Genomic DNA, 14,198 nt, shown 5'->3' on the forward strand with positions numbered 1-14,198 from the left:
TGAATGGGAATCAAACCAGCGATCCTTTGGTTCACAGCCCAGCACTCAATCCACTGAGCCACACTGGTTAGTGCAAGAAAAAGCATTTTTATACTCGATCTTAGTCAAAAGGCTAAGAAGCAATTAGGAAAGGCATTTTTAAAGGCTCAGTGATTAAGTATACTTGATACTGAGGCAATATGGGTTAGATCATTAGCTGATATTAAAACTGAAATACAAAATTTAAACACAAAAAGGTTCCAAAGCCAATAACAAGACTTACTTCAATATTTCTTCTCTGCACTGCCTCTGTGTGGCAAAACAAGCTATCGCCCACATTTTGATTTCAACTCCTGTGTGGAACTGTTTCCCTCGCATGTCCCATACTCCATGGCTTGGTGTTGCTACTGTCCGATTCTGCAGAAAAAAAAGAGAAATATGGCAATAAAGAACAAACATTTAACACAGTTTATTTCAATAAGCATATATGTATATATCTGGTATTCTACATGGAATAAGTTACTCTAAATCAATGTTAGTTATATTTTTATCATAGGAAAACACATTCTTCTAAACTCAGGCAAAGACAACTCAAAACAAAAAAATATTGTCAGAACAATAAAACAGTTTCTAAATTTCAGCCTTAGCTAGCAATGCCCTTCTCTCTGTACACAGAAACTGTATGTTCACAATTAAAAACTATCAAGAGGTTTTACCCGTCCTCCGTACTGGAGCATAGGAGCTGGAAGTACTCGTCCGGTGACATGGGCCATTTCATCTCGAACTTTAAATTGAAACTCCTGAACAAATGGATCTGTTTCATAATTTGCACTTCTTACCTAAGAGAAAGTCAGTAGTTACTTTCAAAATTTCCCCAAATGTCCTGCTTTACTTATTAGAACTCTCTATTTTTTTCCTTCACTATGTCAACAATATTTTATTAGCAGGTCTAGTTAATGGTGCCCTAAACTACAGAGGAGAAATCAACTCAACTGATTATTAACAGATTGTAGGGAGGCTGTGAACGTCCTGGTAACTTATAAAAAATTTAAATGTATTAGGTTAAATAATAGAAATTTCAAGTATCTATAGCACATGAAAATGGTAATTTTATGTGATTATAATATATTTTGGGAAGGATGGTCTAGAGATTGTAAGAGAAATACATAATAAATAAGGTTAAGAACCTCTAATTAGAAGATCCAGATATATACTATTAAAATTACACAGGGTTTAATAGCAACCATTGGCAATTTTTCCTCATAATTACTATGGCTTTCCCCCCACAATTACTTGATTTACAATTTATATAACATTTACTTCAGTATTTTCAGATTAAAGTGCCATGCTGCAAAAAATTTACTTAATGGGATACATTTAAGATAGATAAGAAAGCCAGTACAAAATACAGATTATAATTTTTACATAGTATATTCATACATATAAGGAATTTATCATAATTTAATGTAGACTTGGCTCTCAAAGTATAATTCATGTTTACAGAAAGCTATATAGTAACAGTTTTTCAAAATATATTTACTTGCTCTCAGAGTAAAGGGCAAATAGGGTCGCTAAGAGAAGGCAATGTTTAAGTCTTTGAGTAACAATCCATTAAAAAAAAAAACACAACCCCAAACAACAAAAAAAACCCTATATGAGCTGAGCCCTGGCTGGCGTGGCTCAATGGATTGAGTGCCAGCCTACAAACCAAAGGGTTGCCAGTTCGATTCCCACTCAGGGCACATGCCTGGGTTGTGGGCCAGATTCACAGTAGGGGGTGTGTAAGAAGCAACCATACATTGATGTTTCTTTCCCTCTTTTTTTCCTTCCCTTTCCCTTGCTATAAAAATAAATAAAATCTTTTAAAAAACTGTATGATCTAAATATGTAAAAAGAATCTCCCTACAGTAAGCAGGAAAAGTTGTTTCCTAAATTAGGCACTGATGCATCTTTTTTCTACTTTACTGTTTATGTTACTACAGTTGTCCCCACTTTGCCCCATTTTTACCACTTCCACCTACCCCTGTCCCCCCCACCCCCCTTCAGGCCCTCACCACAATGCTGTCTGTGTGCATGGGTCATGCATATATGCTCTCTGGCTAATCCCTTTACGTTCTTTCTTGCAGTCCTCCCTTCCCTTGACCCTCCAACAGCTGTCAGTCTGTTCCGTGTATCTAATGCCTCCGACTCTATTTTGTTCCTCAGTTTATTTTGTTCACAAGCCAGTCACTGGTGCATCATTTCTTCTTAAACTCCACCCATTTCTTGTGTGTATTTTTCCACAGTAAGATTACACAGAATAATAACTTCTATTTACCAAGACTCACTGCATGATGTGCTAGGTGCTAAATGTTTAATCATTAATTTTGACACTAGTCTTATGTAGTAAGTTGGAAGTAGTTACTGAGATTTTATAGAGATAGTGAGAGGTTCTAGCCTCTAAGTTTTTCAAATCTCGTCATAGTAGATCAGAGAAAATCTGTGAAAACCACCCTGTATTTTTCTAATTAAATATCATGTAACAACTTTTATGCATTCCTTATAAAACTATAAGGAATAAAGTTCTTTCTTTTGTAATTGGCTTACAAAATGAAAGAGCCCTATCACCTTTTTTCAACAATCTTTAAGATTGTTTTTGAAAGTGTTTTTAAGTAATACTCATATTTCCAGATTTTTTTCTCTTCACTCAGGCAATTTAAATGATACTAAAGAAGAACATAAAATCCAGGTGCCTTTTATTTTTCATTTGCCTTATCACATCAGTTTTATAAAGTGGTATTGATAACTCCTCCTTCCTCCCCATTTAAAACAAGAGAGCTTAGAAACCCTACATCAGCAATTTTCAACCTTTTCCATCTCACTGCACACATAAACTAACTAGTACAATTCTGTGGCACACCAAAGTTGTATTTTTTGCCAACCCAACCAAAAAACAGGTATAATTTTGACTCATTCACACTGGAAAACTATTGTGTTGGCTGCTGTCATTTTTTTTGGGGGGGGGGCAATGTAAGGGAAAAAGAAGTCAGTTTCCCTGAGTAAAGAGTTAGGTATTGCATATTTTAAAAGTTCTTGCAGCACACTAGTGAGCCTGCCATGGCACACTGGTTGAATACTGCTGCCCTACAGGATTAGAGCTGTTTTATGTTTCTTTATTCATCTTGTAGTTGCCATCCTGATACTGGGGACTAGGCATTTCTATGCTCAGTATTAAATTTTCACTATCACTAGTCATAAGATCTTTACTTTTCTTCCTTTTTCCTTTCTCTTTTAGATGGGAGGCAATAAAGTTTCAGTTCACTAAATGGAAACATTAGTTCTGAGAGAATCTGTTCTGTACCTAATTAGAGTTTGGGATTAAATTAGAAGAAGCTAACCTTTCTCATAGAACTCACTAAGGATTACCCCCAGAACACCACCAGATTATTTACTTCCATGATTCCTTTTAATTCTGACAACTCATGAAACAGCAATAAGGTATGAGCTGATAAGAATATGGTTCTTCAGTAGCTCACCCGAATACACATACACACAGTGGTACTTCAGTACTCATTAATTCATTCCCATGAGGGGCAAGCAACAGTTGAAGCATTTTCTCTTGTGGGGTGGTGTCATGACTCACACAAGTTCTAGCAGATGCAATGCTTGAGTGCCAAGTACCGAAACATTTTTTTCTCATCAAAATGTAAGGAGGACCAGGTCTGACGAGTTCTGAAGGGTGAGTACTGAGGCACCACTGTGTGTGTGTGTGTGTGTGTGTGTGTGTTTAATGTTACCTTATTATTTAGAGACAGGAGAAGGGAGGGTGGAAGAGAGGGAGAGAAACATCGATCGATTGCCTCTGGTATGTCCCCCCAAATGGGACTGAACCTGTAACCCAGGCATGTGTCCTGAACAGAATAGAACTGGTGACCTTCTGCTTTGTGAAACCAACCAACCGAGACACACAGGTCAGGGCCACCTTAATATAGTTTTAATTCCCATGTCTAGGGTTAAGTACGAACCAATCTGCTAATTTCGTCTTGTCTGTCTGGTGCAGATCTTGCTGTTGCTTTGATCATAGTGGAAGTCTGATTGTCTGTGAGCTTCTTGATGCATCGCTGCCCTGCCACAATATTACAAACCTATAAATAAAAAAACAGTGTATATCTTTTTAACTGAGTGCTAATTACATAGGAAAAGAAATTTTAAAATCTACTTCATTAAACTGCTTCTTTTTGATATCATTAAATTAAAAATAGTCAACAATACTGCTCTACAGTATGATAATAGTTCAGTAAAATGTACTCTTGAATAAAAAGGCTGAGAAGGAGTGTATCCAAACGCTAAGAGTGGTTACATTTAGAGTAGCAGGATTGCTGATACATTTTTTCATATTTTGTTACCAAAAATTTGGAATAAAACTTAAAAACAAATCTCCAAAATAAATGTGAGTATAAATTCACAGCCCATAACAGACTACAACAGAAAGAGGAATAGAGAATAGTAGTAAGAAGCCCATTACTTCTAGTGGCAGGTATGTGTGTTTCTGCTCCTGCCCCACTTGCAAACAGGGAAGGTGTGGGTACTTCAGCTGAAGAGTATACTTTTCTCTGAAATACTGTGCTACTGTTCTCTCCACAGTTTGGCCATTTTCTAACTGTAAAGGGAAGCTGGAAAAAAAGTACACATTAATAACTCATCTCATTATGAGCCAGCAAAAGTCCCCATCTGCTGACTAAAGCAAGCCACCTCACATCCTCTCTGCAGACAAACACCAGCTTTTCTTACGTTTGATGATTGGCAGGTCTTCTTGTTACATTACAAACACGGTACTTCCGTCTCATTGTCCCACAATGAGTCACTTCAACCTTCAGACCTGTTCCCAGCAAGAAAAATTGAGGTTACAGAATTGTCACATGAAGAATACTTATATCTATAAAGCCTGTTCACTATTAGAAAAAAATAAATTATGAATAGAAAATCTGTGATATAGATACTGGGATATTAACAAAGGATTTTATATATAACATTGCAAATAATGGTTACAGCCACAAAAGACCTATTTCCAAACATTTTCCCTGTCATATCCAACTCTACACATTAAAAAAATAGTGTCATAAAATTTTCAAACCCTGTAGATCAAGGAGCAAAATTCACCATTAGTAAAGAAAAACTTGTTTATGATAAAGTCCAGTGTTTATTCCGGGAAAGGGAAGGAGAAATGAAAGGAGTTGCAGTAATTCTCAGGATATTCTGTAACTTTCAAAGTGTGTGACAGCTGAATAGTCCAGTCATTACACACTGAGTTAAGGTCAGAATTTCATCATGTTCAAGAAAGAGATCCTTCACAACTTTTTAAAACGGAAGAAAAAACAAAAATTCTGGGCCTTTTTTCATTTAAGTGGAGTGACAATTTGGTGGCAGTACAAAATAATGATACAGCTTTTACTATTATTAGAAATGCAATCAAATGAAACCAAAATGATTCTTAGATCACATGATCTCTACTTTTTAAAAAAGATTTTATTTATTTATCTTTAGAGGGGAAGGGAAGGAGAGAGGGAGAGAAATATCAATGTATGGTTGCCTTGCATGCGTCCCCTGCTGGGAACTGGCCTGCAACCCAGGCATGTGCCCTGACTGGGAATTGTACCGCGATCCTTTGGTTCGCAGGCCTGCGCTCAATCCACTGAGCTACACCAGCCAGGGCTGATCCCTACTTTTTTATGGAATCACTGACCTCTTTGAGAATATGATGAAAGCAATAAACTCAGGAAAATGCATAAAATTTACTATATGATTTCATATGTTCCTGGATTCTCGTAGCCCATCTGTGGACTCTAGTGCAGTGATTTGCAACCTTTTTTTATCTCATGACACACATAAACTAATGACTAAAATTCTGCGACACACAAAAAAATAAATATTTGTTGCTGATCTGACAAAAAGAAGGGTACAATTTTGATTTACCAAAAAAAAAAAAAGGAAAAGGAAAAAAGTAACTGCCTACTGTTTTTGTTCCAAAGTGACTTTTAAAGAAAATTAGGTGCCTATACTTGTATATAAGAATTTCTAGTACTAAGAATTAACCAGTTAGATGCAACCTTATTATGCGATATGACCAATTAGATGCAACTCCACTATTATAAGACCTATATATACTTATGGTTCAAGACAAGGCACTCATACCAGATGACTATTATTGTGTTGGCTGTCATAATTTTTTTATTGACAATCTAAGGAAAAAGGTCAATGACCTTGACTAAGTAGTCAGGTATTGCATGTTTTAAAACTTCTTGCTACACACTGGTTGAAAATCACTGCTCTAGAGGTTTCTGGATCCCAGGCCTGTTTTAGAAAGTGAAGCAATGAACTTTTAAATCATTGGCTGAAATTCTTTGCGATGAATTTTCTTAAGCAGTGCTGTCCAATAGTTTTCTGAGGTGATAAAATACAAGTTTTCTATCTCTGTGCTAATGTAGTAATCACTAGCAGTATGTATGACTGAGAAACTGAAAATTCAATTTATTCTAACTAGCTTAAATTTAAAAAGCTACATGTGGCTAGTGGTTACTGCATAGGCCCAGTGGTTTCAGGGCTACCTAGTGAAGAGATAAACAAACGCCGTAGCTCCTGCTCACAGATGTGCAACTCCACTTCTGTGGCCTACACCCCAAAGGTGGAAAATCTAAAAAGTGGTAAATGGAGGACAGTTTTAGTTCTGTGCTAGTATTTACTGTTATTTTTGTATTACTTTCCTTTTATGTCTGTGATTCCTATAGTGAAGTGGTTCTTAAACAGAGGTGATTTTGCCTTCCAGGGAACATTTGGTAATATTTGGAGAGTTTTTAAACAACATATAATTATTACAATATTATCAACTGCATTTTCTATGCTGTACTTGATACACATTTTTGATCGTCACAACTGGGGGTACTATTGGCGTGTAGTGGATGCTAGATTCAGGGATACTTAGATTTCAGAGATGCTGCTAAATATCCGACAATGCACTAACTCCCATCTCTGACCACAGCAAAAAATTATCCAGCCCAAATATCAACAGTGCCAAGGTTGAGAAACTGTATTACAGTATAACTCATTTTCCTAATTATTAACTATACAACCAAATATAAAGTTTGCTCACAGTAGTAGTTTTTTCTTATCTATCAGCAAAACTTAATGTTAAATGAACACAGTGTCACCGTATCAGATTGGTAAAGGTTTTTCTTGAGTACTGTATTGAATCAGAGAGAAATAAATTTCAGATCTATGTCTCTACATTATTAAGAAGACTAGAAAATAAAATACTATCAAGTAAATGCCTTAAAAGAAGAAAATACCAACAATTTGAAGTATATAATATGTAAAAATATTATGTTTAGGGAAAAAACAGAAAATTTATAACAAATTTCTGTTATTTTACACTATTTACCAATTTGTTTTCAAGTTTTTCCCCTAAATTAAACAACTTGTTTATTAATAAGGTTCTACAAGCCTACTCTAAGTTTTTACAGAAAATAAATTAGTATTCTTATATACATATGGTACTTTTACCATACGCCTCCCACAGTATTTCTGTTTTTCAACCATGATGAATTCCAGCACGAAGAAACCATCCGCACAGTTAGGAGGAAGTTTAAATGGATCCAAACAAATATACTAAGGAAATGTATTCGTACTTTGTATAGCACACTTTGAATCGCTATTTAAATTTTAATCAAATTCCTTATACCAGCTAAAAATTAAACCCAAATATATAGCTCAGAACATGTAACTTTCGTTTTTTTGATTTACTGTGGTAGGAATACGTGATATATTTTAAAGAGCCCTCTTTTTAAAAAGAGCCCTCTTGACTTGGAGTGGAGAAAAAAATCATTAGTTTGTTACTTAGATCCAACTCAGATTTTTTCTACCCCAATCAAACGTCATAGATTCCTAAGGATTAGACCCAAATCCAGGGGTTAGCAAAAAGTTGAAATTTTAAAAAATGAACTACATAATTCTCTGCTCAGGTTCCTTTCCAAACCCTTCATCCAAACAAAAAAAAAATGGCTTTAATAAATATTTAACCTATAACCTTGGCTTTACCTTCACTATAACATCAACTTCATATCAACTTTAAGATGCTTTCAAATCATTTTTCAGTCATTACTTTAGGCCCCTGAGCAGCTGAAGGTAAGACTGAATCCATGATTTTGGGGCAGCAGTTGAATCCCTGTTCCATAAATCTTGTATTTCTGTGATAAAGTGGTGGTATGAGTTGATTGTACAGTTACCATAAGATAATGTAAGTGATTTGATGCTATCGGAGGTGGTAACTAAGCAGTAACCCTACGGGAAACCATGGCATTTAGATAACCACATATTAATGGTGTGTAACATGTACTACCTCCCAAAATGCTAACCATGCAGTTAATACAGATTATGAAAGGATAACAGTACGATTGCAATAGAGCATGACATAACATTTCCTTATTTTGGTACTTTGATTACTTGAGATAAATGGATGCTTATTTTCAAAGTTGTAAGAATTTTTCTTGTAATATTTTATTACAATGATTACCTCTTTCCTGGTCACTAAATGGCAAAGAATGACTGATGACTGTAACAAGCAGGGTGTATTCAGCTATTCTGAATCAAAACTGCTCTTCAAAAATCCTTTAACTTGCTGATAGAGTCAGTGTATGTGCGTTTGCATATAAAACTGTATGTATATTTAAATGTATATAGAAATGTACCCACATATAAAGAGTAAATATATACAAAATATACATTTTAGAATGCTATTTAAATTCATTTCTTTTTTTGGAAGACTGTGTAGAGAGGTGTTTATATTAATAAAACATACACATAATGCAACATCACTGCACAAATTTTAGCTACTAACTAAAAAAGGCAAGATACATGATCAACTGTCTCATGTATGTGAAGTAACTATGTTCCAACTCTAGAAACAGGCTAGCCCCACAGCCATACATTTTACAAGGAATAAAACAGTCTGCTATCATTTCAGAAACATAAGTTGTTATATTAGAATATATTCAAAGGATGGTTCCAGTTCTAAAGTAACATAAGCTTTCTATGTTTAATGGTATTATAGAAGTAGTTCCCTATGAGATGCTCTTATACCTTCGGCTGGTATAAAAAAGCATTAACAAAAAATCAGCTGGTATAAATATTAATTCCATTACTTGGTACTTCTTTCATTAAAACACTACCTGCGATATTATGATAATGCACTTAATACAACATTTTATAATTGATTTTTATTTTACTGGTAATGCTATATGAGTAGATTTTAATTAAAAGTTTTTTCAATAAAAGTTTGTTATATCCATAAACTTTATAATTAAGTTGTTCCAAATGCTAATTCACCTTTTATCTCTTTGGTGAATTTTACCCGATGAGAATCAGTCAGAGGTCTTGGTTGCTCATCAATATTATGAATGTCAAGAACTTCACACATGAACTGAATTACAGGTTGTGCTTTGTAGAAGGCAGTGGCAGAAACTAAGAAGAAAAACACAAATAGTACAAATTAATGCTTCCTTAATAAATTCAGAAACAGTATCAGGCTCCATGATAATGAACTAGTTATAGAGTTAAAATTATCCTTTATGTATACTTACATACATATAAAAATATTTTCCAATTAAGTAGTTTCAATCTGATCTCTGACTGCAAGACAAGCACAAGAACAGAAAAGCTAAACACTACAGTTCTTATAATCTATCTCTTACACCACGGTAACTGAATCACTGCATTCTCTACTACATGTATAGAGAAGTGTTCTGGGTGTGAGACAAGGCCTGTAAAAGGACAAAGAAAGCCTGAGCTCCTTAGCGAATGAAAAAATTAGGTATTATTTCTTAAACAAAGCATTCTATGCCACTCCAGGATTTTTATTCTGAGAGCTTTCCCCATCTCGTACAGATTTGAAAACACAGCAGTATTAAGAATTATTAGTACTAATGAAAGCTATAGTTAGTAATAATATTAAGGAGTATCTGCCCAATGTTATCTAGCTACAGTTGAAGTTTTCTAGTAGTCAATCACCATGATTTCTTAATGTTGGCTTTTGGAACTGGAAGATCTTCACAAACAGTTGGTAGATCACTTTCACATATTTCTTAAATGCATACTTTGTGACTGCTATTATATTAAAGACAGTAGGGATATAATGAAAAGTAAAACCAAAATAGACAATAAGCTAAGTGCTATATTATTTTCCTTCTTAAAAAAACATGTCCACTGTCCGCTAAGCTAAGTGTAAACTTTTCATGTGGTGCTCTCTCTCCCTCCTCGGTGTAGGGACTGTATGTCCCACAAACTGCCCCTCACCTCTAGAAGGATATCTATCAGAGCTTTAATAGCAGTTATCTGAGGGTGTGTGTGGGTGGTGAAGCTACTGTAGGTGCTTTTTATTTCCTCCTTTTTTATCTTTAAATCCTCATTATTTAGAGTGAGCACATATTCTCCTTTCCTTTATTGTAAATTCAAATGACATATACAGAATAAAGACTTCCTCCAGTCTCCAAGTAACCACTGTTGGTAGGTAAGTATGTGTGGATATACTGTGTTCTTCTGATGTGCACTTACAGCGATAAAATGTGCACACAACTTTTTTTTTTACATGGGATCAATGTTCTGTGGCTTATTTAATTATGATTTTTTATATTAATGTGTCTTAGAGATCCTTCCATGTCATAACATCTTCATAATGGCTTGATTTTATTTTACAGTTTGGTGCATAATAATTAAGTAAATACATAGGCCCTTTTCCTCAGTGAAAAAGAACACAAATGATAAAACATTAGAAACACTATTCTCATTATATAACTTATAGATCGATCTACATGTACCAATATGGAACCGTACCATCATTAATTATAGCTGCAGGGTATCTCAATGCATGGATGTATCCAATAATTCAAGTCCCTAATAATGACCAGTTACGTTGGTTTTGCTTTTTTACTAGCACAAAAAATATTCTAGTGAATGGCCTATGTGAATGTTCAGGTACCTGCATGAGCACCTCCCTAGGGGAGATTTAAGAGGAATCAATACTCCGTGCTAAAATTCAATCCACATAAACTTTACAAACACCTCCACAACTTCAAATACTTAAAAAAGGAGAGACTGATAAGATTGGATTAGCATTCTAGATATTTGATTCAAATCCAAAGTAGTTTTTAAAATGCATACATTGCCCTGGCCAGGTGGCTCAGTTGGTTGGAACGCCTTCCCCGCACCAAAAGGCCACAGGTTAAATCCCCCATCAAGGAAGTTACGGGAGGTAACCAATTGATGTTTCTCTCTCACATTGATATTTCTCTCCCTAAAATCAATAAACATATCCACGAATGAAGATTTTTAAAAAATGTATACATTATATTCTATTGAAAATGTATGGTGGTTACCAGAGAGAAGGAGGTGGGAGGGTGGTAGAGGGTAAAGGGCCAACACATGAAGATAGAAGATGGTCTACCATGGGTGGTGGGCACACAATATACAGATTATGTACCACAGAAACCTGTGAAACCTATGAAACCTGTATCAGTGTACATGACCCTACTAACCAATGTCACCCCAATAAATTTAATAAATAATAAAAAGAGGCAAAACTGTTCTTGGGTACTGAAAAAAGGCTGGCAGGACACATACCAAATAAGCACATACTGCTTCTAGGTTAATTTTTAAAAAGTAAGTAAATAAAGAAAAATAAACATAAGTAACATGTTTGTCTTTCCTTTAATCCTACAAATAAATTTTCTTCACTGGATTACTGTAATACTAGCTTTCACAACCAATGTGTCCTTACATCAGCATTGAAACTACAGAACATACATTTATCCTATTTAACACTCTAGTGTTTTTCCTTACTATGTATCCCACTATGCTTCCTAATCATTTTGCTGTTTACCGTCTTCTCTAGAAGCAATGTGTGCATCTGAGAGGACAAACTTAGTGGAAAAAAGCTCTTAGGGCCTCAACACATGCCTCTCTGGCACCCCAGCCTGCAGGTCCCTCATGGAGGCTGGGCTCGGGCTGTCCAACGGCAACCGGGGACTTCTCATGGCTGCTATCGTGCAGCCTGTGGCGCCCGGCTTCTGCACACCTCCTCTGTGGCCCGCGGGTAACTGCTCCTCACCAAAGCCCAACTGGAACCCAGACAAGGAGGGGCTGCTGAGGTGGGTCTGGGCCACTGCGACTGGACACTGAGCGTGTCAGCGCAGCTCAGAAGATGAAACAGTCCACTTTTTAAACCGCGAGGGTGAAACATTAACAACCAAAGGAAAAGTTGGTGACTCTCTGCTAGATGTTATGGTTGAAAATAATCTAGATATAGATGGCTTGGATGCATGTGAGGGAACCTTGGCTTGCTCTGTCGCTTCACTTTTAAAAAGCACGTATATGAGAAACTGGCAGCAATCACTGATGAGAATGGCATGCTTGATCTGTCCTTTGGCTAACAGATCCTGGTTGGGCTGCAAATATGACAAAGTCTATGGAAAAAATGACTGCTCAAGTGCCTGATGTCATGGCCAGTGCCAGACAATCTACTGAAATGGGCAAGAACTCCTAGGACAGAATAAATACGAATATTTTCACAAAGTTTAACCTATTTTATATAAACATTATTTATATAAAATATAATTATTATCCACATAATCATTTTTATAATTTATATAATTATTACTTATATAATTATATAAAATATAATTAATTCATATAACCTCATTTAAATATAATTAAATTAGAGCACAGATGAATGGGTTCACTATTATGGCCAACATTAGTACTTTAATTCACCCTGTATAACTACTGAATTTTGTACTTTAAAATTATGTAGCCTTTATCTGTTTAAAATATAAAAAGAAAATCAAATATTAGAAAACAGTAAAATAAAATGTTACATATTTTACCTTGCCTGTTTAGCAACTTTAGCAAAACGTTTTCACACAAACCCTGTGCCTACTTCCCTCTAGAGCAGGTTTAAAAAGGTGTTACTGACTACCCTTTAAGATGTGGGCGAAGGCAGGTCTAAAAGGCGCTGCCTGTGGCCATACAGCGAATTAGAAAACCTGCACTAGAACCTGCATCTAGAGTAAGTTAGATGTTCAGGCAGAAACTGGAAAAATTATGAATATCTCATTTATAGTAGTGATGAAGTGTGAATGTGTATGAGAAGCGCTCTGTGAACTGATTAATTTTGAAGACAGTTGTTACCGTATAAATGCTTCAGAAAATTTTTTTAAAAAGCTCTTACAAAAGATGGGTGGAGTACAGTAGAATTAGGTATGAGTTCCAGTGAGCAAAGATCTGCTTCTACATCCCTTGGCTGAATGCTTAACATTTTATAAAACGACATATATATGCATTTTATTCCTTCCTTTTTCATAAATTAACTAATTTTAATTGAAAAATATTTATGTTAAACCTTAAGAAATATATTAACAAAATCTACCACATTAATGTGTTACAGGAAATAAGCGTACAATCATTTCCACAGATGATGCCCCCCAAAAGCATTAGATAAAATTCAGTCCCATAGCTAATACTCTCACTGACCAGGGTCAGAAGGGGACTTTCTTAATTTGATAAAAATTATCTATCAAAAATCTATGGCAAGTTTGACTTCAGTTGATAGGAAGTCCTAGCTAACACAGTAATTCAATTTAAAAGAAATAAAAGGTAAAGAGAATGGAAGGGGAGAAACAGTTATTATTCTCTGTAAATGACTGTCTTACACAGAAAGCCCAACAATCTACAGATGAATTACAGGATTAATGAGAGAGTTCAGCAATGTTGCTAGATTTAAGATCAACATATGAAAATATATTACATTCTTATACATTAGCAAGTGTAGTCTTATACATTTTATTACCTTAAAATGTAATAAAAACCTAAAATCAAAACAAAAAAACATAAGGTAATTTGAATGAAATCCAAACAAAATATATATAAGACCTATAGAAGTAACAAGTGCCTTCACTATTGAAAGATATTATGGAAGGTCTAAATATATGAATATACCCAATTCATGTAAATTATCTCCAAATTAGTCTGCAATTTCAACCAAAATACCAACAGGGTACAACCCCCCACAACCTCTGCAACTTATGAAGCTGATACTAAAATTAGTATGAAAAAGCAATAAAACAAATAGCCAAGACAACTTTTAATAAGGTCCTATCATTCATCATGATTTTTAAAATTCTATTGAAAGAAGGAGA

The 14,198-nt window shown here is 35.1% G+C and overlaps 1 protein-coding gene across 7 annotated transcripts in view; it reads right to left on the reverse strand.

Moving 5' to 3' along the window:
• Positions 1–14,198, reverse strand: part of AGO3 (argonaute RISC catalytic component 3) — a 104,104-nt gene that overhangs the window by 25,188 nt on the left and 64,718 nt on the right. For 6 of the 7 annotated variants that reach the window (XM_037061434.1, XM_037061435.1, XM_037061439.1 and 3 more), the window contains 6 exons: positions 9,337–9,471; positions 4,750–4,837; positions 4,484–4,631; positions 3,984–4,103; positions 696–818; positions 263–396 (listed from right to left, as the gene is read on the reverse strand). In XM_037061434.1, coding sequence (XP_036917329.1) covers positions 263–396; positions 696–818; positions 3,984–4,103; positions 4,484–4,631; positions 4,750–4,837; positions 9,337–9,471 — 748 coding nt within the window. Of the gene's footprint in view, positions 1–262; positions 397–695; positions 819–3,983; positions 4,104–4,483; positions 4,632–4,749; positions 4,838–9,336; positions 9,472–9,590; positions 10,370–14,198 lie in introns of those variants that run through there. The other variant, XM_037061440.1, reaches the window with a different exon arrangement.

The sequence above is a fragment of the Sturnira hondurensis genome, unplaced genomic scaffold (genome assembly GCF_014824575.4).
Source record: "Sturnira hondurensis isolate 20B ecotype Veracruz unplaced genomic scaffold, ASM1482457v3 Scaffold0013381, whole genome shotgun sequence".
NCBI lineage: Eukaryota > Metazoa > Chordata > Mammalia > Chiroptera > Phyllostomidae > Sturnira > Sturnira hondurensis.